Raw genomic sequence first — 24,539 nt, 5'->3', positions numbered from 1 at the left:
GCAGCACAGAGATGAAATCAGAGCTGGAGAACTGCAGCTGTAAACACAACCCATAAAATTAAAGTTTAATCACTTAGGATTAAATAAGTTTCATGCATATTACTGCCAGTGGTCAGCCAAGCTGTTCTCTAGCAGCAGTTATTTACAGCTATTAAATAACTGTATTAAAGTGTTCTAGAGGATGCTTTTTCCAAGGCAAATCATAGCCAAAATAATACAGATTTTAAACTACCCTGTGCTCACAAATGGCAAAAAAAGGGAAATACACTTGAGAACTAAATTAGCCTAATCTGAAAACAACTCTTGAGATGCTAGTTGGTATAATAAAAATGGAAAGCATGACAATAGAAGGCTGAAAGTTTTACTGTTTTTTTTATTAGTTTTCTTTGGAAAAGCTAAAGGAGGAGGCAGAGTAACAGAGCTGGAGCACATTAAAATACACAAACAGAAAACAGTCAGGAGGGGTTTTGGGGGGATGTTCAGTGGAAAGGAGATAAGGGCTGGCTTAACTTTTTAGCCAAGGAAATTGAGAAAACATGGACTTGACACCCAGCCAATGGGGTCTCCAAGTCCTCAGTGGGATGCCATGGCTAGGTAAGGAATTCTGCTTTCAGGCCACATATTTTCATATACCCAAGGCTGTAAGGAAGCTTGGAAGCGTTTGTGAGTCAGAATCCTGCCTGGAGCATCCTCAGCTCCTGCAGGAGGCGAGCAGAGCTCTGGCAGAGCCATGAAAGCTGTGCACGGATACCCAGGGAACATGAGGGTATTCCTGTGATTCCATCCCAGTGGAAATCCACACAAATTATGTAAAGACTGCTCTGAAAACTACTGTGGTGCTTTGACATTGTAATTCCAAGAACAAACAGGCCTCTCTGGTGCACTCTGTTATATAAAACGTCAGGCTAATCATACCAATTTGGCTTGATGAGTGTTGCCAAATGTCCTAAACTGAAGGAAAAATGGGAGATACAGTGTTGAGGATTAGTCAGTTATATACCTACTGTCGACAAAAGCACAAATGAAGAAACTAATGACATCTGACTGACCACAACAAACAGTTCCTCAGGAACACACAGTGCTTGCTTGAAATGCCCAAAGACACACTGCTCCAGGCATAGGTGTTCCTGTGCTTTCTTTCCACTAAAACAGGAATAATTCAGGGAACAACCTCAAGGAGTATGACTGGATCAAACTGGAGTCTGATTTAAAAAAAAAAAAAAAAAAAGCCTAAATCTCTCTTCTGAGCCACCAGGAGCAGCTTTTTACTTCCAAGAAGAAGTAGGTCATGAAAGCAGCAGCTCCACCAAAGTCCCTGTCCCAGATCCAGAGCCCCGAGTGCTCCACACAAACTGGAGCTGTGTGTTACCAGTGAGCTTGCAGTGGATGCCTTGTGTGTACCACTGACTGCAAATGGAAAAAAACACAATTCAGCACAAGCAAAGGAGCTGCTGTGCAGAGGAAAAATGAATGGTGTGCAGGGGCAGCCACCAGAAACAACCCACCTTTGGGGAAAGATGAAAAAGAAACCCCAACATCTGTTAAAAATGTTATTTACAAAACAATTAATTTCACAAATGCATAGTATCAATGCTTTTCTCAAAATCCTGACTTCCTTGCCAGCTCAAAAAACCATATCTGTGTGGTGTCACATCCTGCCCTGCTCAATAATGAGATACTTTGCGAAACTATTTGTGTAAAATTACTCTCTCGAGCACTAAATGCCAAGAGGAAATATGGAAATGGTCGCTCCCACACACACGAGTGAGTGGCTGATTCAAAACCATGATTTGTTTTCCACAAGAACATGTGTGAATCTGAGTCATGGTCTTTGTCTTTGGACAAAATTATCCTTAAAATAAAATCCATCTTAGCACTCTTCAACTCTGTGGTCAGAGCAATCCGTGGCTTTTTGGCTTCAGCCCAAAGCTCTGTTTTGGGCCATCAGTCTCGTTACTTAGCAATCAGACTCACATCACCCAGCCGAGCAAGGAGGAATGGATGTCTCAGCACTTGCAGTGGTTCCCCCACTTGCAGCACCACGGTTTCCAGGTTCAAAAACAACAACAGTCCTCCCGTGCGATGCAGGGCACTGACCACAGCCTGAACAAAAGCCACTGCCAGAGGTTTTCTAGGCAGATCATGAAACACAAGGACAGCTCATCATGAGAAGGGAACAGTTTTTAATATATTTCCTTCGTGCAGAAGGGAGTATCTGGAGCTGGTTTCATTACTAGCAATATACACTGCTCATGAAACAAGTCATCTCTCTTAACAGAGACACTGGGTTTGATTCCCTTGAATCCCTTACACCAAAATCCAAGGGAAGGATCCCACTCTCCACTTAAATACAACACCCCCAAACTCGGGAAAAACCACAGAGCACTGAAGAGTGCAATTATCCAATCTACTCAATATTTAGACAATGACATTTCTGTTGTCAGTGCCTCAGGAAGAAGTCCCTGGATAACAGGAATAGCCTTGCAGAAAGCAGGAGGCTCTCACGGGAGCCCTCCTGCATGGCAAACATGCCAGGCGTCACCACCCGACCAAACCTTCAACTCACCCTTTCCCCCTCTGCAGGAAGCCAAGAGGATTTCCCAAGTCACATGATAAATCAGGGCATTTTCATTCCAAAAAAGGAATCATATTCTTCTCCCCCTGGGAAATCTCTGCAGTTTTTTAACTCACTGTTATTTCGGGGAGAAAATAACTTTTGCTGCCAGCTTTCCCTCCCATCTCCCCCCCACCAGGAATCTTTGTAATGTTTGGGACAGGCTTCCAATTAATTTAAATTACTATTAAAAGGTTGGTGCTGCACTGCATATTCACAGTGTGCGAGTTTTATCTGGAAGCAGAAAACATGAGCAGAACGTGGGATATCAAATTATCCTCAAAGGCAAGCATGAATAATGACAGGACAGTATTCATGCAGGAAAATTTGTACAGGAAAACCATCATCCAGACCCCAGAAATTTCTTTTTAACACACAAGTTGAAAAAAAATCCCACATCACTCTTGTGCTATCTTGGGCAGCCCATTTCTCTTAATATCTTCATTTGTCAGAGTAGTACTTAAAATTGTCATTTGTGGAGTTGCTTTGCCAGGCAGAAAACTCATTCTCACTTAAGTCCAAACATCAAAGAAAAATGACAAGGTTAAATTATGACGATGTATTTTTAAAGAATGGTTGAAGTGGAATGAATAACTATTTCCTCTTACAACAATCTGTCAGAACTAATTTCCTTCCTACTCTGATTCCATCTCACAATCTGCACCCTGGCCAGCAAACATCCTTTTGCTGCTCCTTCTATGGGTTTCAGCTGCAAATCTAAAAGAGCTCAGCACCATCAGGAGTCCGTTTGGGCAGAAGAAAACAAGGGTTTAAGACAAGACTGACAGAGCACCAGACTGACAATCACCCAGAGCCTGTTTTTATGGTGGTTGTTCCCTTGTAGATCCTTCACAAGTTACATATCTGAGTGCAATTCAAGGTTTAATTATTCCAACAGGGAGTGTCAGAGATTGAGAGTTTCCACATTGCATGGCAGTTCTTTCCTCCTGGGGAAGCCAACAAAGGCAAATTGCTGAAATTGCTGAAATGAGCTCCACATTTCCTAATTCCTTAAGAGCTGCCAAGAATGCAGAAAAAGATAGTGGACATGGTCTGTGTTTTACATGAGACAAAAGCCATACCCCATAGGCTCGTCCTGCTGGAAACTAATTCCACATCACACTCAAGTGCTGCACATTTTCATCTTCATTAAGATGACATCTCATTTTGATGACCAGTTGAGACCTTAATAACAGGGAGAAAACCCTATTCAGAATCTTTAACAGCAGAAGTACAAGTCCTTTCATTTTCTGCATTAAATACTCAAGGACAAAATAGCCCTTAAAGCCTGATTACTGAAGTTTGCACTGGGAAAGTGAAAATATAATAAAATCCCCACCAGCAATATCACAGGTGGTCTCTCACCCTGAGAGCACTTCAGAAATAAGAAGTATGCCCCCATGGTGAGCGCAGGGAACACAGCTTCATCTAGTTTCAACAAATTTCAAATTTTTTAGTACAGTACCTCATCCTACCAGAAGCCACAGAAGTAGAAAGCAGCAGTTGAGATTTTAGGAGGAGTGGCTGACCACCAACTGACACCGCAATAAATGAATAATTATTTTTTCAAAAACCTGCGCCACCCAAATCTAAACCAATTTCTGTATTTCCACAGACCTACAATCAGGACAATAATTTAAATTGCATATTTGAGTCAGCTCAATGCTATTTTATAGAATGGCAAACTGGTGACTCATAGCACAAATCAGAAATTAAGTCATAAAACTTTATGTTTCACCCTCCAGACTGGGTGGAGCCTAACCTCACAGAAAGTTTCCTCTTTAAGAGGAGTCTTAAAACAGCTTTAGAAAAAGAACAACTTTTTTTCTTCCTCTCTTTCAAAGACTTGACTCTGGTCAGGAGAGCTATACCCCTCTTGTCTGAGCACAACTGAGAAATAATCCCCTTGTGGAAAAAGAACTACCCTGAAATTTTTATATTTTAGTGACAGCATCAACTTTATCATGACTGTAACTTCCTTTCCCATCATGGAACCTAGAGTCTTAATTATTCCCATGGGATAAATAATAAATAAAATATGGTAATACCATCAAATAACTGTCAAAAAACCCCAAACCAACATCTAGTCCTCATATTGTGCTCCTCTTTCACACAGATAGCCCTGAAAGTGTGTTCTCTGATTTTAGCCACTTACATACATCCAAAATACTTGCTGGTCATCCCCTTTGAAGCTTTTGTTCACAAAAAAAAAAAAAAAAAAAAAAAAAAAAAAAAAAAAAAAGCACAGATTTTTAATCATTCCTTGGAAAATCACAATCAGCAGTATGCCAGGTCAGGAAAACAGCAGTACAGTTAATTAAACAAGTCTGCCAAAAAACACAGCCCACAGTCTTCCAAGTCCCACCATCCCTGCAGCCACCCACTGCCACTGCCTGAGCTTCACCTGAAAATTTACTTCAAGGGCTGGGCAACAGTGGGACAGTAAACTATGGCTTTTGTGACAGCAAGGTGTTGGAACCCAGAATTTTAGACTTTCTGTGCTGACAGGCACTGACCCTCAAGAGAACACTGCATTTACCCTGAGGCCGTGGAGATGGCATCCAAAATTGAGTAACAGAACTCATTCAACTCTATCTGAATGAATGACAATTCAATTCTACCCATAATCTGGGATTGTGGGTGTGGAGTTTGAATAGAAGTGTGTAATATCACAGGGTGGAAAACTTAAAGAGTTTAAGATTTTAGAATATAGTAATATATATAAAGGAAGATGGAGGTTTTAGGGCGGAGACTGTTTCTTCTTCTTCACCTTGTACTTCATCTTCTTCTTCACCATGGGTTTGGGTGGTTTTGTGTAACTGGATAAAGAAGTCCTCAATGCAAGCACAGCTGGTTGGTTATTGGGTTAAAAGTACAAATAATTTAAGTGTCATTCCTTAATTGGACAGTTTATCCTTAGAAAGCCTTGCAGAGAGAGATGGGGCTCCATTTTTAGTTTGTTGGAGTGAAATGCTGTAGAACTCAGGGTTTGTGAGAGAAGAACTGATAAACATCTGAGTCCCAACAAGAAATACCATCTCACACATTTAATCCTGACCCTGGCAAAAAAGAAGCAAAGACTCCTCGTGTCTTGCCCTCAGGGCTTGAGGGGGTCCCACAGGAAATTATGACCATGCTATCGATCTACAGCTTCTCTGGAAGTCAATGCTGCATAGGAAAAAAACCTCACTAAATACACACTGGATCTATGGTGAATAAAGGACAGCTGCAGCAGTATGTCCCCTGCATCCTCCTCTTGATGCTTATCCTATCTCTCCTTGGCACAGAACAAGATCTTTGCAAGACACAGTCTCCACTACATCCTCAAACCTGAGCCACCTGCACCAAAATCCTACCTGGCTTGGAGGATGGCTCTATACAGGTAACCCTGGTCCTCAGGAGCAGAAAGAAAAACCTGCAGGTTGTCCAATACCTACTCAAAATTTGGCTGTGCCTCAGATCGGTTCTCTTTTTCCTTCTTCGGCTTAGAAGAAGGCACTTGGAATCAATATTCCTGATTTGCCCAGAACTGCTAGAATGAGCTACCACAGGAATGCCACACACAGCCAAGCCCTTGATTTTTTATAGGTATTTTTGCACCAGCTGATTACATTCCAATCCAACCTAACTCAACCCCTGGCTAGGGGCACCAGGAAATGCAGCAACAGGAGCCTCTAATCTCTGCAGGAAGGAAGCCATGAGGATTAGGTGTTCAACAGACAAAAGCAAAGCATTTCATTTAAGTATTTTGTCTACTTCCACATCACTGAAAACCATTTATAGCTTGCTTCCAAGCCCCACTACACCTCAGCCCTTGGGAAGCTGACCCTCAACTTCCACAGCACCTGGGACAAGCAGGAGACAGAAAAGGCTTTCCCTTGTTCCATGAGGAAATTTCCCTTGACGAATAGTCCCACTTCAATTCTCTCTCCACGCCCCTCAGAGGACAAGCTGTCTATCAGGACGTGTGGCCTCCCACACATTACAACCCCCCAGCCTGATCCAGCACCTTCTTCTCCACTGCAAACACATTTGGGAACTTGGCTTCCTCCACCCTCTGTGTGTGTACCCAAACAGGGAGACTGGAAAGAGATGAAGGCTCTGATACTTCTACTCCCAGTTCATTTATTCAGCTCTGTCACACTCTTCCAGCACTGTGGATGCCCAAGGCCCAGTTGCTCCATGGTCAGGCCTCCTCACCCATCCTGAAACACCACCACACTCAGAGAGGAAATGGACAAATATCAGTAAAAACTTCCTTCTTCTTGCTTATCCCTACACCAAGATCAATGAAGGAACTTCTCATTCAAGTTTCTTGCATCCCCCTCCCCAGATCTCTCACCCTTGTTTCTGTTAGGGACAGACTCACGTCTTCTCCCTAAGGCATTGTTCCTGTAGGAACATCTCCATGCTGAACATTTCCCACAGAGCTTTCCCAACTCCCCCACCAGGTTTCAGAACTCTCAAGCAAGCTGTGAATGCTTCATTCAAGCCCTGTGTCCTCCAGTATTGATGTACTCCCAACTGTTCCCTCATAATCCAAGTATTTGCTCACCTCCTTGCCCTCTCTCCCATTTGGTGTTGTTATTGAAACCTCCTCCTTTGTATTTCACCCACCTGGAGGGGTTTTAATGTTTATTTTACAGCATTGTCCTCTCACAGTAATCTGGTCTATTGGTGCAGTTTCTTCCAGCGTTACTTATATTGCTTTTGAAAGAACTCATCCATAAGACCATTTAGCATTTCCACCCCGTTTCAAAGAAAGCCCATATAATTTATCACTTCTGCGAGAAACCAGCCATCCTGAGAAGTACCCAAGTAGAATTGATGGTACTAAAAACAACAGTGCACAGACACACCTGATGCAACCACTCTATTAATTACATCCATATTATACAAACTCTTCCTCCATCTTTCCTAATATAATCTATGGTCTCAGGAAGCTTGTACGTCCCAGTCCCATCACAGCAGGATCAATTCTTCATCAGCCATAACTGATTGATGTGAGCCTAGCCTGGCCTAACCACCTCCGATAACAGACTGAACAGCCTTCCCAAGAAATAATTCAGCATTTCACTGTCTTATTGTCAGTAAAGTCTGCCAGAACCTAATCAAAGCCTTCTGCATACACTGTGAGCCCATTCCTTCTCCCACTTGACAAGAATTAGTGTGGTTTTCTGCTTCCTCTTTGCAGCAACACCTCCTTTCAATTTCCTCTTTATTATGAAGAGCTCCAGTTCCTTTAATTTCTCCTCACAGATCATTTATTCCAGGATTCAGCTGCTCTCTCTCAGTGGTCTGCAGAGTTTCTCAAGTGCAGTGTGAGGGAAAGGATAACTAATCTCTGCTGTGGAAGGATAAAAAGGCACATCACAGATGCTGCCAGAAGGAACTGCCAGGATCCTGGATCCCGATCTCTTGATTCTCGGGGATTCAACCCAACCAACCTGCGCAAAACCTCCCAGTTGAAAAAACCCCAAAAACTAATGACTGCAACACCACAGCCAGGCTGCCAAAAATCAAACAGCACAGCCCAACTAAAGCCAGGAGGGCTTTCTAATCATCAGACCCCCGGACACTGGCAAAATCCTTCTCCTTCCCCAAGCTCCTGAAGGAGACAGCTCTGACAGCAGGATTTTAACATGCCCACACCTCAGTCACGTCCGCTCAGTATCCTGGGCAAACACAGGAGATTCACAGCTTTTGTATTTTTTTTTTTAGATTTTCTCACACATTTACTGCTACACTTAGCTCAAGGAGTGAAACTAAGCACGAATCTGCGCCTCTGTTAAATCAACCGCAAAGGTCAATTTAAATTTAGACAAATACAAATTATTTGCCAGGGCCACGCCACTCAAGGAGACAGCTCAGATATTAATGACGGACGCTGGAAAGACCATTCCACACCTGAGCAGGTGCCGGGATTAACCCTGCAGTCACAAGTCACACCTCACACGCGGGAACGAGCGCGCCGCGAATGCGGGACTGCCGGGATGGAGACACCCGATAGCGACGGAACGTCCGGCATCCCCTCGCTGCCAGACACAGCGACAGGGGCGGAGGAACGAGCGGCACCCCGAAGATACCGGGCACAAACAACTCTTTCAACAGCACCGACAACCGCAGCGATGTCTCCGCTGCGCCGGCGGAGCTCACAGCCCGCTCCGTCCCCCGATTAATGCACAATCTTGGTGGCTCCTCGTAGTTCCGTGATTACTTGTTTGGAGCAAAACAACGGAGCGACAGGTGCACACCTCCAACAGAAGCTCCTTTAGAGGCAGCACTGAAACGGATTGTGGCAAACGCCGGAAGGATAACCTGCGGTAACACAGTGTTCCCTTAGTTTAAAAAGAAAAAATAGGGAAAAAACCTTCCCGGTATTTTTAGCAAGTCTTTCGAGCTCCAAGACGCGACCTGCTGCCTTTACAGTTTTTTTCCGCCCTGAGACACACAAGAAAGCCTGTGCGCTGCCATTCCCCCCTTTTCCTGGCAAAGCTACCAAGAAAAAGGGAGCGAACAGAACCCGGCTAGCTGTGCCCCCCTCCCTCTGCCCGCCAGCGCACCGACCGGGATTCAGGAAGCCCCCCGAGCGCCTCTCCCTCGGCTGACCTTGAGGGGGGCGGGAAGAGAAGGGACGAGAGGCAGAATCCGGGGCAGAGGCGCTGCGCTGCCCGCTCGGGTCGGTGCCGGTGCCGCCGCTCCCGGCGGGGGCTCCGCGACCCCCGCGCCCCCCCCGCCTCCCGGCGGCCCCCAGCGCCACCTGGCGGCCGCGCCCCGCGCCCCCCGCCCCGGAACGCCGGGCAGCGCCGGCAGCACCGCCCGCTCCCGGAGTTGCGCGGGGCGGGCGGGCCACGAGCTGCCGCTGCCGGCGCGCGACCGGGAGAGCTCCGCTGCCGCCGCCCGCCACAGCGCTCGAGTTTCACCCGGTGACGGTGCTAAGAATAAACGCGCAGCTAGCGGAGCCACCCCGAAACCGCCGTGGAGCAGCCGCGGAGCCGGGGCCCCCGCGCCGTCCGCCGGCACCGCGCCCGCCTTCTGAAGGGCACACGGCTGCCGCCTCACTCACCGTCCGGTGTCGCTGCTGCTGCTGCTGCTGGCGGCGCCGGCCCAGCGCCGGGAAGCGGCCGGCGGCGGTGAGTGCGGCGGGGCGGCGGCCGCAGAGGAGGAGCGGCAGCGCTCTGCCCGCCGTGGCCGCCATCGCGCCGCTGGAGCCGCCCCACGCTGCGGCGGCGGCGGCGACGGTGCTGCTGCCGCCCGGCGGGGCGGGGCGGGGCGGGCGCGCGGCGAGCGGCGAGGCGGGGCCAATCGGCGCCGCTGGCCAATCGCGGCGTCCCTTCGGCCGGCCCCCGGGCCTCGCACAGCCAATCGGCGTCCAGCGGGTGGGTCGCTCGGAGAGGCGATTGGCCGGTGGGCGGGGCGGGGAAACTCCTCGGCGGAGGTGCCGTGGGGCGGGGCCAATGATGGGCGGGGCCAGGGATGGGCGGGGCTGGGAGTGGAAAAAAGGGGCGCGGGGTCCCCAAAGGGGAACAGCCAGGAACGGGATGCGGGGAGATGGGGAGCACCGGGAAAAGGGTGCAGGGAGGTGGGATGCATTAAAGAGGGGGTGCAGGGAGATGGGGAGCACCGGGAAAGGGGTGCAGCGAGGTGCGATGCATTAAAGAGGGGGTGCAGCGAGATGGGGAGCACCGGGAAAGGGGTGCAGGGAGGTGGGATGCATTAGAGAGGGGGTGCAGGGAGATGGGGAGCACCGGGAAAAGGGTGCAGGGAGGTGGGAGGCAGTAGGGAGGGGGTGCCTGGAGATGGGGAGCACCGGGAAAGGGGTGCAGGGAGGTGGGATGCCTTAGAGAAGGGGTGCCGGGAGATGGGGAGCACCGGGAAAGGGGTGCAGGGAGGTGGGATGCACTAGAGAGGGGGTGCCGGGAGATGGGGAGCACCGGGAAAGGGGTGCAGCGAGGTGGGATGCATTAGAGAGGGGGTGCCTGGAGATGGGGAGCACCGGGAAAGGGGTGCAGGGAGGTGGGATGCATTAGAGAAGGGGTGCCGGGAGATGGGGAGCACCGGGAAAGGGGTGCAGGGAGGTGGGAGGCAGTAGGGAGGGGGTGCCTGGAGATGGGGAGCACCGGGAAAGGGGTGCAGGGAGGTGGGAGGCACTAGAGAGGGGGTGCCAGGAGATGGGGAGCACCGGGAAAGGGGTGCAGGGAGGTGGGAGGCACTAGAGAGGGGGTGCCAGGAGATGGGGAGCACCGGGAAAGGGAGACCACCAGGAAGAGGCTGCAGAAAGATGGGGTGCAGCAAAGATACCACAACGGATGCAACGTAAAGGTGGCACAGGGATTTGGGGTACTGGGTCAGACTGGCACCCAACCAAACAGTAGTTTCAGTGAAGGGTAAAAGAACATCTGGAGATACATATATGTATGTATGTATATATGTATGTGTATATATATATGTGTTGCAGACATGGTGGGCTGAGCTGCCAGCATAGACCTTGCAGCACCTGTGCTAAGTAAGCAATCTGTGCTCAGCTTTCTCTTGAAAGATGATGTACCTGGATTACTTTACTTAGAAAAGACTTTTTCCTCTGGCCTGGGAGTTACTACAACACCGATGGCAGATCCTTCTTAATTCCTGTTATTTCTCCCTCTGCGTTTCTAAAAATATGGAGAGGAGCACGACCAAGTCATGGGATGACACAGATGTGCTTCAGTATCTCCCACACCATCACAACTCTCCTTTTTCCATCCCCACCTCCCTCCAGTGCTGCCTTCCACAAGCCCTGATGGGTGTTCTAAGCTTTCCTCCAAGCAATGTCATTTTGGAGTTTGTCCCTGAGAAATCCTCCACCTCAATCCTAATTTCTGGTTGGGTTTTTTCCTGCAGAGATCAGCTTTCCCTTCTTTCTCTTTGTTGGTTGGGAAAGTGTGGTTGAAAGCCTTGATTGTGTCCATCTAGAAGGATTTACCAATGTCTTTCAGACTTCCCACATTTAGCATTTCAATGATTATTTGTGTTTTCTTGGAAAACCAAGGAGACAAATTGCAGCAGCAGCTACTCTTGAGCTTTGTTGCTCAGACCAGGCAGAGTCTTTGCTTGATCTCTGCTTGTTTTATTTCCCTCTCCTGTCATGTTGAAAACTGATGGTGAAAGGAAAAATGCTTCCAAACAAGAGTTTTAAGTAGCAAAGCCCTCAGTGATGACTCCACAGTGGAAGATGTTCCCCCACACATCTTGGCACCCCATGGACCAAAGCCAGGGTTTCCCTTTCTGCCACATCAGGCTCTCCCTGGGACAGCTCCCAGCACAGTGGGATTAAAATTGTAAAAATGGCAAAACTGTGGTTAATGCAGCCTGGGTGAACTGGAAAAGAAAGATTAGAAAGACAGGAAAGGGACAGGGAGGAAGTCCCAGGATGGGGAATTCCCTTGGGGTCAGAGCCACCTCTTCTCCTGATAAACTACCCACCCCAAATCTTTTTGCCTGGGGGAGCACAGACACGTTTAGGATGAGCCCGTGCTCTCCTCCTCATGGGGTTTCCTACAGGGATCAGTGCCAGCAGCTCTAAGGGAGGACAGGGATGGGCACTGCAAGCAGACCCTGCCCCAACTCTCTCCTATTCCCTACTCCTCCAGCCATTCATATTCTGTAATTAGCTATTTATTAATCATAAAAGAGGAGCTAGGACCGACCAAAAGTAAAATTTTTGGCAGAATTTATACATTTCCAGGGAATATTTGACAGAGGTGGGGGAAGATGGGCTTTGAGCAAAGGCTGAACACAGCAGAAAGGCCAAAAATTCATTAGCAAATGCCTGCTGAGTGTGCACTTGTTACAAAGCACAAAAATGGGAATTAAATATGAGCCCTGAGATCAATACCCCAGGCAATTAAACGAGCCAGCAGGGAACAACTCCCCAAGGCGCAGGTAGAGAGAGGGGTGAGGATACTGGCACCAAAATGAAACCCTGTCATTTCATGTCAAAAACTACTGCTAGAAGCATCTTCCACTCTTGGAAAACCTAAATAAAATAATGTATTTAAAAAGGCTTTCTCCTGGTGCTTATAATTACAACTGGTTGAATATTGGAAAGCTGCTCCTGAGAAGAATTGCTGGAGAAAAGCACACCAGAGTTTGCAATTAATATTATTGCAGTAGGAAAGTGGAAAACTTAAGCTTCAAACCCTCATCAACCATACTGACACTGCTGAGAGAGGCACGGATTGTTCCCTCTTGCAAATAAAACACTGATGTAAGAGAAAGTGAGTGTGAGATAAGCCATAGGCAAAGCCATCACTTTGGAAAACCTGCTCATGCCCCAAAGTGCTTGGATTAAATAAACCAGCTAGGAAGAAAAATCCTAAATTATCTTTTAGTCCATAGATTCATCACTTTCTCCATGTTATTTAAATTTAGGATTAGCCAATTTTACCCCTACAGATGTCCAGGGCTGTGATACAGAAGAATCAGGCATCTGGAGATAGATGCAAAATCCTGCAGGTGCATGAGGCATGGGTGGAGGAGGAAATTCAGGAGGATCCCAGGTCTAAGTGCTTTTTATCTCCTTTTATTTAGAAGAAAGGTTGGTGCTTCCAGGTTTCTGCACAGCCCTGAGATGGGGGTCAGAGTCTACTTGCCAATAAAGGAATGGTGTTGGCCACCTTCTGTAAGCTGAGCACTGCCCAGTTTCTCATGGAGTGACAGGATAGGAGGGGAAAATTCCCCTGGACTGGGCAGGATGGTGATCCCTGTCTCATCACAACTCAGATCCGAGCTACCCAGTGTTTGCTGGCTGCTTCTCCCACCCCTTTTTGGGATCTGGAGATGGCCAGACCACAGCCACAGAGACCCCTCTAAGCCTCTGGGATCCCCTTGCACCTTGCCAAAATGTTCACCTTAAAAATCCCCACAGTGTTCCCGCTGTGGGAGGGCAGTGTCAGGACTTAGCAGCCTCCTGGATTCCTCAAGAGCAATTGCTGTCTATTTATGCCTCTGGAAAATGTGTTTTTTAATGGGGGGTACATTAAAGCCCGAGGAGAGCCAGCCTAAGAGGCAACTGGAAGCAACTAAAATTAAAATAGCTAAAATTAGCCTCCTCAGCAGTGAGTCCTCCCTCTGATCTGAATGCCGAGGTACACATGACCCAGGCGTGCCTTTCTCACTTTCCCTTCCTGCTGCCATCCCATTCCTGGGCCACTGGGCACGGCTGCAGCTGCTGCCACACCCACCCACCACCCCGGAGAAGGAAGGAATTGTTCCCTGGGAGGGTGGGCAGGCCCTGGCACAGGGTGCCCAGAGAAGCTGTGGCTGCTCCTGGATCCCTGGAAGTGTCCAATTCTGGGTTGGATGGGGCTTGGAGCAGCCTGGGATGGTGGAAGGCGTCCCTGTCCACAGCAAAACAAGATGATCTTTAAGATCCCTTCCAACCCCTTAACATTCTATGATTATATAGATATATAAAAGCACCTGAGACCACATATACCACTCTTTCAGGCACTATACACAGGCCCTACAGCCCAGCTAACCAGGACCTATGGAGACACTCCTTGTACAGTGCATAGAAGCCTTTCAGGACCTGTACATAAGCCCCTCAGACCCTACAGACACACCATTCAGGACCTGTAAATATGCTCCTTGTACACTGTATACAGGCCTTGAAGGACCTACAGATATGGGTCCCTGGGACCCTCTATACAGCAGGCCTTTCAGAGCATACACACACACACATATATATATACATATATATATATATACACACATATATATATATATATATATATACATATATATATATATACACCATAGATAGGCTCCTGAGACTCTATATACAGACCTTTCAGAATATATATATATAGATTTATGTATATACACTCCTCAGAGCCTGTCTACAGGCCTTTCAGAGCCTCTGTCTATCTATCTATGTGGGCCCCTGAGACACTATATAAAGACCCCTCAGAACCTATAAATATATATGGGTCCCTCAGAACCCATACACAGGCCTTTCAGAGCCTCTGTCTATCTGGGCCTCTGACACCCTATATATAGAGCTTTCAGACTATCTACCTACCTATAGATAGGTGGGCCCCTCAGACCTTATATACAGACCTCAGAGAACCCATATAAATATGGACTCCTGAGACCCTATATACAGGCCTTCAAGTACGTCTAAGCCCCTGAGGCCCCACACACACTGTTCAAAGCCCTATACCAAATCCCCTCAGCCCCTACAGACGGGACCCGCCGGAACACTCACCACACGCTGTATAAAAGCCTACACAAAGAGGTTTCTGAACCCCTACACACGCACGGACCCACCAGAACCTGCAGCGAGCCCCGCGCCCCTCACGGCGCTCAGCAGGACCCCAAGGCCACGCCCACCAATGCAGACCCCGCCCACACGCGGCACAGGTCCCGCCCACACCAAATCAGGCCCCGCCCACACGCGGCGCAGGCCCCGCCCACACGCGGCGCAGGCCCCGCCCACACGCGGCCCAGGCCCCGCCCACACGCGGCGCAGGCCCCGCCCACACGCGGCACAGGCCCCGCCCCGGAAGCTCGCGCATGCGCGGTGGGCGTGGCGGCGGGAGCGGCGGCGGGGCTGAGCGGAGGGACTGAGGTGAGCGGGATCCTGAGGGGGCCGGCTCAAGGTTGAGGAGCCGTCGGTCCCGGGGCTGCAGTGTTCCCGGCCTTGGGGCGGATGGGGGCTGAATGGATGCCAGAGCCCAGAACTGGGCGGGGAGGGGGCGTTCCCAAGGCACGGGGAAGTTTAAGGCCCCGGAATATGGGTCTGCTTAGGCCGTAGGTGTCAGGGGAGTCCTGCGGGCTGAGCAGGGGTTCCCGGGCCACGGGGATGGAAACGGGCCTAGGGGGAGTCGCAGGCCCCGGGAATAGGAGGGTCCTGCCTCCCGGGGCTGAGGGACTCCAAGGCCTCGGGGGTGAGGGCTCCTGGCTCCCGAGGCTTGGGGCTAAGGGGTCCCAGGCTGAGACAGAGCTGCTGCCCGGGATAACCAGGTGTTCCGGCACACACGAGGCTCGGGATGCCGTGTTCTTGTGGCTTCTCCATCCCCCTGGGAAATGACCGCGGGTCTGGGGCTGCGTGGCGGCGCTCGGGAACGGGGGTCCCCCGGTGTGCGGCGCCCGGGGGCCCTGCAGGGAGTGTTGTGGGGCTCTCCCACCGTGCGAGCACCTGCCTTTGGGTTACTTCTCTTGCTGGTTGTGGGATGCCGGCGGCGCTGCCCGGGCTGTGTGAGTTATCGCCGTGTGTCAGAGCTCACGTCAAAACACTTTCTCTTGATAGAGGTTCTTTAAAGCTTCAACTCTGCTGAATGGCCCCAGCTGCGTTTGATGTGCAGTTTGTGTCGGAAAAACTTTAGGGTGAATTTGAGTTAATGTACTGCTCGGAGACCAGAAATGCCTGATGTTTATCACAACGTGATTGATGTGCTCTGTACTTGCCTGTAGTTTAATGAACTGCTTGGGAAGGATCTGGCTGTTTAGTGGGGTCTAGGGGTGTGGGCAGGTCAAACCAGGCAGGATTTCTGGAGGTTTCTCCTTTAGAATCCTCATTGCCAGCAGGCTTGAGCTAAAGGCCTGGCTTATCTTTAATTCCTTTATTCAGCTGTTGACCATTTTCCTCCTCCTGGCTTTTTTGGCTCAGTCTGAGATGCATTTCCTGTGGTCGATAAACTGAGGTCGAGTATGAGCACTGCAGGGCATGACTGCCAGGAGGAAAATTGTGTGCAGCACAAAGTTATGATCTTCATTATGCTTTTTTCTCATCTTTAGAACAGGCCCCAGATGAGAAGTACTTCTCTGTGTTCTCTGTGACCTCTTTATCTGCAAACTGGGAGCTAATACACTACAGGTGAGGATGGTACTGCTGAGTGCTGAGCATGTCCTTGCTTTCAGGTGCTTTAACTGGTGAATTCATAATGTGGCTGATTGTTACCCTTAATATACCCTGCGTAGAATTATTCTTGTCCTGGAGCATTCTCTTAGGGCTTTTCTTAAAGCTGTAGGAGAATGAGTTGCCTTTTTTTTGCAGTGTACAAAGTTGTGCTGACTTTCCTGGTGCAAGTGCTTGGGCACACTGAGCCCTGGAAGAGGTTTGTCTGCCTGTAGCTTTCTGTCAAGCCAACCTCAGCTGTTCCACCACTTTCATAAAATGCAAAAAAACTCCCAACACCAAAAAAACCTGAAGTAGTCACTAAAAATGTGTTTGAACATAGGGAGGTATATAAAAAGCACCAACAAAAATACAACCAAAGCTAATAAAAGATACTTAAACTATGTGTTTGTCTATCTGGAGCAACAGAGCATTTAATGACTTCTCACTGTCAGAGGGCAGGGTTAGATGGGATATTGGGAAGAAATCCTTCCATGTGAGGGTGCCCAGATAAGCTGTGGCTGCCCCTGGATCCCTGGAAGTGCCCAAGGCCAGGCTGGATGGGGCTTGGAGCCACCTGAGATGGTGGAAGGTGTTTACAGTGAGTCTTAAGCTCATGTAACCCCTCTTTATTTCCTTGTGGAAGTGGCTTGTTCTCCCAATGACCCATTTCCTGCAGCAACTTTTGTGGTATTCCCTAATGCTTCCTGAGCCCAGGAAGCTGAAATTCCATGCCCTGGAGGAAAAAGAATGATGTGTCTTGATTCTATCATCACTGTCTGCCTGCTGGGGACCCTCTAGAGAACCCTGTGTGTCACTGGGGCTGACACTTCTCCCTGCAAGTTCCTGTTGCACCTCCTGGCTTCCTGGGTAAGCTCATGGCAGAGTTTGAGGAGACATGATCCAGTTGTCCTCAGGCTGCAAGACTTGAAAATCATTTGAAGTCTGGGCAGGGCTTTGAAGCAGCAGCTCAGAAATGTTACTTTTTTCAGGTGATAGTTGAGGGAGCCATCAGGATGTTTAGATCTGGAATGTGGCAATAACCATTTTTATTTTCTTGAGCAAAATAAGTTCTGTAGCAGTCATATTAAGTTTATTATAAAAACATACTGTTTTATGCTGTTCCAGTTGCTGCAGTAACACTTCCTGAAGTGATCTGGGATATGGAAATGCTTGGGTTTTTCTTCCCAAGTTCCCAGTTGACATATTGGGGCCAAATATTTTAGCTCAGTACAGTGGGGCTGAGGATGCTTGGGTACAACAATAAAAATAACCTTAATTGTATTAATTCCTGGTGCTGTGATTTCCTGTTGGGATGTTGAAGGGTGAAAAACTGTCTTGGTGTAGATGTGACTTCAGGTGGGATGATGTCGTTTGGGATAATTTATCAGGAAACAGTTACCCAGGGTCTTTGGGTGTTGTACACCTTTGAGATTAAAATTGCCTTTCTTTTTTAAACTGAATTGTTCTAAGAAAAGTGTGCTGTAAATGGTGTGGCTCCCTCTTAAACACAGAAAGGAAAGGCTATCTAACAACCATCCAATTCCACCCCTGCCATGGGCAGGAACACCTTCCACTGTCCCAGGCTGCTCCAAGCCCTGTCCAGCCTGGCCTTGGGCACTGCCAGGGATCCAGGGGCAGCCACAGCTGCTCTGGGCACCCTGTGCCAGGGCCTGCCCACCCTCCCAGGGAAAGAATTCCTTCCCAATATCCCATCCTTCCCTGCCCTCTGGCAGTGGGAAGCCATCCTCCCTTGTCCTTTTGCTCCATGTCCTTGTCCAAAATCATTCTGCAGCTCTTTTGTTGGTACTGAAAGACTGAGGATGAATATTTATCTTTAGGGTGATGCATTTTACACTTCAAGTAAAAAATACATGGACTCATAGCAGAAGGTGAGTAGAGCCTGAGGCACTTTGTCTCCCTAAGCACACACCATCCAAAGCCTGTGGCAGCCTCACCTCTTAGTTTTAGATTTAAGATACCTTAAAAGAGGAAAACCAGACTGTTAGATCATGAATTGTTTTACTGTGGCTTCTGTGGACTTACCTGAAAAGTCCTTGGGTAGTAAATTTTGAGTTTTGCTTGTCTACTGCCCTGTCTGGGAGTACAGTCACTTGTTTATCCCCAGAGAAACTTGCTAAGGAGTTTATTTCTGTGCATTCTGGATTTAACTTCTCTTGAGAGCAGCTTTTAATTGTAGTCCCACCGTTTGAAGAGCTCCTTGTCTGTGGGTGTGGGGCAGGACCAGGTTAGAAGAACCAAAACACTGATGGTTGTAACTGGGAATTTTGAGACTGGCACAAGGTTTGGGTTGGGGATTTTTTCCTGTGTCTCCAAGGTCCTCAAGGTAAAATTCCTAGTTGTTTCTCTCACTTCAGCTCTGTGATGTGGAATCTGAGATCCTCATGTAGACAACAAGAAAGAAGGTCATGGTTTGAGACAAGAGGAGTTGCAGCTGACCTGTGTTTGAAACATGAGCCCTGGGAATCTGTGTGGCTCCAGAATTCATGGCCTGTCTGTGATGCAGACAAAGCTGCTGTGCTGACACACACCAGCCAGCCCCAGTGTCTGTATGGACCAGCTGTGTTCTGTACCACCACTTGAATTTCTGTGTTTTCATTTGTTTCATGCAAAGTTCCCACCTCTGGCATTTTTTGCTTCAGGAGCTAGAAGAGCAGTGGGGGTTTTGTCACAAAAATCCCAGTTGTGATACAGACAGGTACCTGAGGTGTGCCTGCCTGCCCACCTTGGGTGGAGCCATGTGTTTGCTGCTGGCTTTTTCCTGCTGAAACCCAGCTCCTCAGGCTGTGTTTTACAAGCACAAGGCACTAGCCTGGCACTTTCTCCTGTCTAAAGTTCAAGGTAATCCAACAAAAGCAAAAGAAAAGCAACTGCAGTGATTCAGACCTGCCTTTCCTTTTTAGGGAGAAATCAATGCTGTACTCTTCTGCTGATTTCCCAAACAATCTCCATCTGGTAGATGAAACAGAGGTGCTGTGAATATTTTTGTCTGTTTCAGTAAGTTTTTAATTTAAAATTTCTTTGTGTAGAAAAGAGAGCCACCAAAGTACATGACTCTGGCCAGGAAGAAGCATTTTCTTAAGGAGGATGTGGCTATACATGATGTTTCTGTTTAAAAGGCAACTTCAGCCAAGGAGAAATTACCACATTGTGATATTCAGGTTCTTGGAGGGTTCACAGATCTTTTTCCTCCTTGTCACAGAGGAGTTCAGACTTCACCATATCAAATTCTGAGACAATCCACTCTCTGACATGCTTCAAAAAACCTTTGTCTCTTTCTGAAGCTGGAATTGTATCTGCAGGTAACTCAAACCTGCCAAACTGCCACCTTGTCAGCCTAGGGAGGCTTTTACTTTGTTCTAAATTTTTATCTTCCAGAATTAATTTTTCATGTTTATTCATTAGGAGTTAACACTGGTTTTCTTGGAGCCCAATGAGCCATAAATATTTCTTAAATGTGACTACTCTGAGATATTTTTTGTTTCTTTTGGGGTACATGCAGGTGGATGACTGTTGGATGAAGCTTCAAGGAGAGTCTCTCCATTCTGTGGAAAAGTTAGGAATTCTCAGGGAAAACATGCCCTGTGGACACAGATTGTGCAAGGCAAGTTAAATTAGTCAGGCCATTAAGCAGATGCATTCCTGCTGGCTGTAACTTTTTATAGGAAAAGGCAGATGTGTTATGTTTTCTACCCCTCTGCCAACAGGTCTTTGATGCTCCTTTGCTCCTCAAATCAGTGTGGAAATATCTGTGCTCTAGTGCACCTGCTGGAGTGGCTGGTTTGCAAAGGCAGCCTGAATATTTGAGAATAACAGTTGGAAAAAGAAAATTTCAAAGTACTGATGAGGGTAGAAGTAGCTTAATAAAGGGTGTGAAGTTTTTTGGTTGGTTTTTGTTTTTACAGCTCTTCTAAATTACTTTTGACATCTCTAGATTTTTCTAGGGAGCTTTTCGTGGCTGGGGTGTACTGTAATGTTTTCTAGGCAGAAAAGTTCAAGGAATGTGCTGCATTTTGAATGGGGAAGGGGAAGCTTGAACCAGGAAAAAACAGCATTTGGCATTTGTTTCTGTGCAAGTTTATAGCTGCCTCCTAGAATCCTACAGTGCATTGCTGGAGTCTGACAGTCTGAAGTAGCAAGGAAATGGTGTATCCTTGTGGAGGTGCTATTTTCAGTGCTGCTGCAATAGATGGGCCCAGTTTACTCTGTTTTGGTACACTCACTTTACATTTGTGTCTCCAGAGCTGTGCTTCATGGTGACTGCATCCATCTACTCTCAGGTCCTCTGGTGACTCAGCTCACAGGTGAAATTTGGGGTTGCTGTTGAGTTTGCCAAGTTTCTTCTGCCAGTTTAGTGGCACCAAAATATTTCCCCAGGATGTAAACACTCCTGTTTCCCTTTCAAGGGAAGCTCAAGCCAGCTACTGTCCTACATCCTTATAAATAATCCAGTTGCAATTTCTAAAAAATGTTTTATTAAAGCTAAATCTAAAAGCTTGTGTGTTTGCAATGCATAATCTTCTCTCCTTACTCTGAGAATCAGTGCAATTATTTGGCAGAATACAGCAGCTCATGAGGGGAGGGATGTCACTGATCATCTCTGAGGGGAGGCTGAGCCATGGCTGAGTGTAGTTACAGAGCTGTGCAGTTGGGGATTGGTCATTTCCAGGGCTGAGGATTTTAGGAAGAGATGAGACTTTACTGCAATGACAATTAAAAAGAAATTGCTGGGCTATGGCTTAAGTTTGTGCATTGATTGATACCTGGTAGACTCTACATCATTTTGAATCGTGCTCTGAAACAAATCTGGTTCCTCTCCAGCAAAATTAATGGGATCAAATATTGCCCCAGTCTCCTACCTGAGGAGAAATTACTTTTACTGCTAGATTTCATTTTCCCAAAACTGATTTATGTGTCTTGGTAGGCTAATAACTTCAGTAAGGTATGAAATCCTTTCTCTCAAAATTGTGCTCAGTAAACTGAAAATTTGGAGGGGAAAAGAGCAGGAGCTGTTGGGTCTGTTTTGGAAATGGGGGAAGGAGGGGATCCAGGTGTTTCATTACCTGGAATGCACCTCCTGGCACCCTTTCAGGAGTTATTCTTAGACAAATTTCATGGAATAATAGAATGGTTCCTGTTGGAAGGGACCTTAAAGCCCATCCAGTGCCACCCCTGTCATAGGCAGGGACACATTTTCCTATCCCAGGCTGCTCCAAGCCCCATCCAACCTGGTCTTGGACACTTTCAGGGATCCAGGGGCAGCCACAGCTTCTCTAGGAAGAAGTCATGACTGGTGGAGGCAGGTTGAAGCTCTGAGGTTTTTTTCCCCGTGGTTTATGAATCTCAGTGTTTACAGTGAAACTTCTTTCCTGATTGCTTCACCCTTTCCTTTGCATGTTGAGTTTTCCTTTCCATTTGATTTATTGTCCTTTTTTCCCCATTTTAATTTTTCCTTCGTCTCCCCAATCCTCTCAAGAAGATGGAGACAGAAGAGCTGGGAGCTGTTCCCCTCACTCCTCTGCTGTTGGCTCTGGTTTCAGTGAGCAGGGCTGAGGGATAATTGACAGTCAGGGGCTGAGATGGGAACAGGTGAGGAATTTTCCTACAGCATCTCTTGGGTCAGGATGTCTTGATGTGCTCTGGCAACGTCAAACTTGGCTTTTTAATGAACACACAGCTTCAGAAAGCTCTTTGAGTTCTTAGTGACTCCATCTCAGCCAGTCTCTGCATGAATTTTTATGCCTAAATGGTGCCTCCTAAATACACTTTTTTTTTTCCCAGAAGATCTTACTGCATAGCAGTATATTAAAATTTACAATTGGCATTCTGCACTAATTCATGGGCTTACCATGTCCTAGTAAAATTTTTCAAATAAGTGTGTGTGACCCCTTCTCTGATGAAAAATTAAACACCCACTGACTTCTTGAATTACTGTTTTCCTTCTCACATGCTTGTGCTGCCAAGGCCAGCTTTGACATCAAAATGCTGCTTCAAGTGTTTTATCTGCTCTGGATCTCCAAAAGATCTACAAAAGTTTAGTGCTGGGGGTACCCAAGTGTGGGTAGCCCCTTTTCCTCAGGCTGAGCTGCTTAGTGCTTTCAGTCTTGGAATCATGAGCTAATTAGGGAGCTGGAAAACCAGGAGCAAGTCTTTTTGTTATCTCCTTTTGGTATCTGAAAAAGGATGCAAGAGTTGGGATCTTCTAATTCTTTTCTGCACTAAAAAAATCTAGAGCTTTGGAAAGGCCAGAGGTGGACAGCTTGTCTCATTTTCCTTGGAGACCAGATTAGCAGACAGAGGGTCATTGTTTGGGGAAATCAAATACCCACATCAAGCCAGAAGTGATGTAACTGTTGAAATAATGTTGCATTGCTTCTTTTCACCTGACCTGATGGTCTCAGTCAGAGTGGAGCATCTTTTGTCCTGGGTTGGAAGTGGTGTTTTCCTAGTGGGTTTGAGTCTCTCTGTTGACTCTTCTGCTTTAAAAAAACCACCTATGAATTGTGGCATAAATAAAAGTAGATGGGTCATTCTGTTCTGGAAAAAAGCCCCAACTATTTCATTTGTCCAAGGATATTGATTCAACCTCTGAAAGTAACTACAGAGTTGTTCTGAGCAAGAATTTAAGGTAAGGTTGGCTTATCTCTTGGAAACATAAATACAGTCTACATATTTCCTTGTAGCTGTAGTTCTAGAACATCATGATAACTCCAAAATAATAAAAATAAGCAAACATAAAATTTAAGTGTTTGTTGGTTTTTTTTTTTCCTCTAGGCTGCTTTGTTGTATCTTGTAAAAAATTTTTATTATAGTAAATCATTCAGGAATAGGGATTGTAAGCTGTAATCATATCAGTTGATGGGAGTTTCATACTTGATCTCAGTTTTGTTCCTAGTCCTACTGCAAACTGGTGTTGAGCTTTTTGTTGCTGCACAGGACAAGATGCTTATTTTTAATCTTTCTAAAAGTGAGCATCATCTTTCTCAAGTGATCTTGACTTCAGTGCCTGGAGTTTTTAGCCAAATATACCAAATATCAGGGCACTTTTGATTTAAAGAAAGGAAATTGTGAGAGAGTGTAGAAATTGCAGATGACAAATTCAGCTTCCATAGGGATTTTTTAAATTGCTCTGAGATAAAGATGCTCTTTATTTTGGGGCAATTGTGTGAACTGCTTTCAGCTCTCTCAGGCAGTTGCCACCAAGTGAACACTGGGCAAACATCCCAGCAAAATCAAGGATGGAGATTGCTTGGACAAAGCAGATAATTTAGTGTTTCTTAAGGCTCAGGCAGAGTAAACATTTATGCAGTACTAAAGTCAGTGATCAGAAATGTTGTAAAAAATCTCTTCAAACTCCCAAGGAAACGCTGTGGGGCTTAATTTCCATTTTGGTTGATTAAATGATGCTGGCAATACTTCTCTTATCCAATACATGTTAGGAATATAAAGTGTAATTAGGATGAGGAGCCCTAGAAAGGGCAAGGATAGCTTCTTGGGGAAAGGAACACATGCAGATTTTCCTCTGCATATGGAACAGAAATTCATCCCTGGAGACAAAATGGGAACATCAGGTTTGTGTAGAGTGGAAATAATTTTAAATTTGAAATCAGAGTTGTTTTTCATAACCATCTCGTTCAGAGCTGGAGAGGATTGGATCAGTGCTGTTAGCTGCCTGCATTCTGTTAACATTTGAATTTTAAACCTGTTTATTTGAAAAAGAATAAACAAAACCATAATTCCAATTTTAATAGGAGCACAGATGAATATCAAATGGATGCTGTTTGGATGGATTCACTGTGAGCACTGAAATTTGCTGTGTTTGCCCATAAACCAGGGTGGGGATGGATGCACAGCCTGTGGCTTTGCCACCTCCACCATTTCTTGTGCTCCCACCTCCCTTGTCCCAGGACTGGGCAAAAGTCTTAGTCTGAACTTAATCTGAAAAAACCCACTGAGCAGGGATTTGTTAACAATTTTTCATTACGTGATTGTGCTGTGAAGTCTTCAGGGCCTCCTCTACCACCT

The 24,539-nt window shown here is 46.9% G+C and overlaps 2 protein-coding genes across 6 annotated transcripts in view; one reads left to right on the top strand and one right to left on the bottom strand.

The window, feature by feature from the left end:
- Positions 1 to 9,824, bottom strand: part of MCU (mitochondrial calcium uniporter) — an 80,834-nt gene extending 71,010 nt beyond the window's left edge. For both annotated transcript variants that reach the window (XM_021543870.2, XM_021543869.2), the window contains exon 1: positions 9,681 to 9,824. In XM_021543870.2, the coding sequence (XP_021399545.1) occupies positions 9,681 to 9,812 (132 nt within the window). In that variant the 5' untranslated portion in view covers positions 9,813 to 9,824. The remainder of the gene's footprint in view (positions 1 to 9,680) is intronic.
- Positions 9,825 to 15,142: 5,318 nt separating this feature from the next.
- MICU1 (mitochondrial calcium uptake 1) overlaps positions 15,143 to 24,539 on the top strand; it is an 88,670-nt gene continuing 79,273 nt past the window's right edge. Inside the window, exons 1-2 of one of the 4 annotated variants that reach the window (XM_021543867.2) lie at positions 15,148 to 15,224; positions 16,394 to 16,472. The gene's annotated coding sequence lies outside the window, so the exon portion shown is untranslated. Of the gene's footprint in view, positions 15,225 to 16,393; positions 16,473 to 24,539 lie in introns of all 4 variants that reach the window. The other 3 variants (XM_077784797.1, XM_077784795.1, XM_077784796.1) reach the window with 3 other exon arrangements.

The sequence above is a fragment of the Lonchura striata genome, chromosome 7 (genome assembly GCF_046129695.1).
Source record: "Lonchura striata isolate bLonStr1 chromosome 7, bLonStr1.mat, whole genome shotgun sequence".
NCBI lineage: Eukaryota > Metazoa > Chordata > Aves > Passeriformes > Estrildidae > Lonchura > Lonchura striata.
Note: the sequence above shows the minus strand (reverse complement) of the source record. Positions and strands in the feature narration are given on the sequence as shown.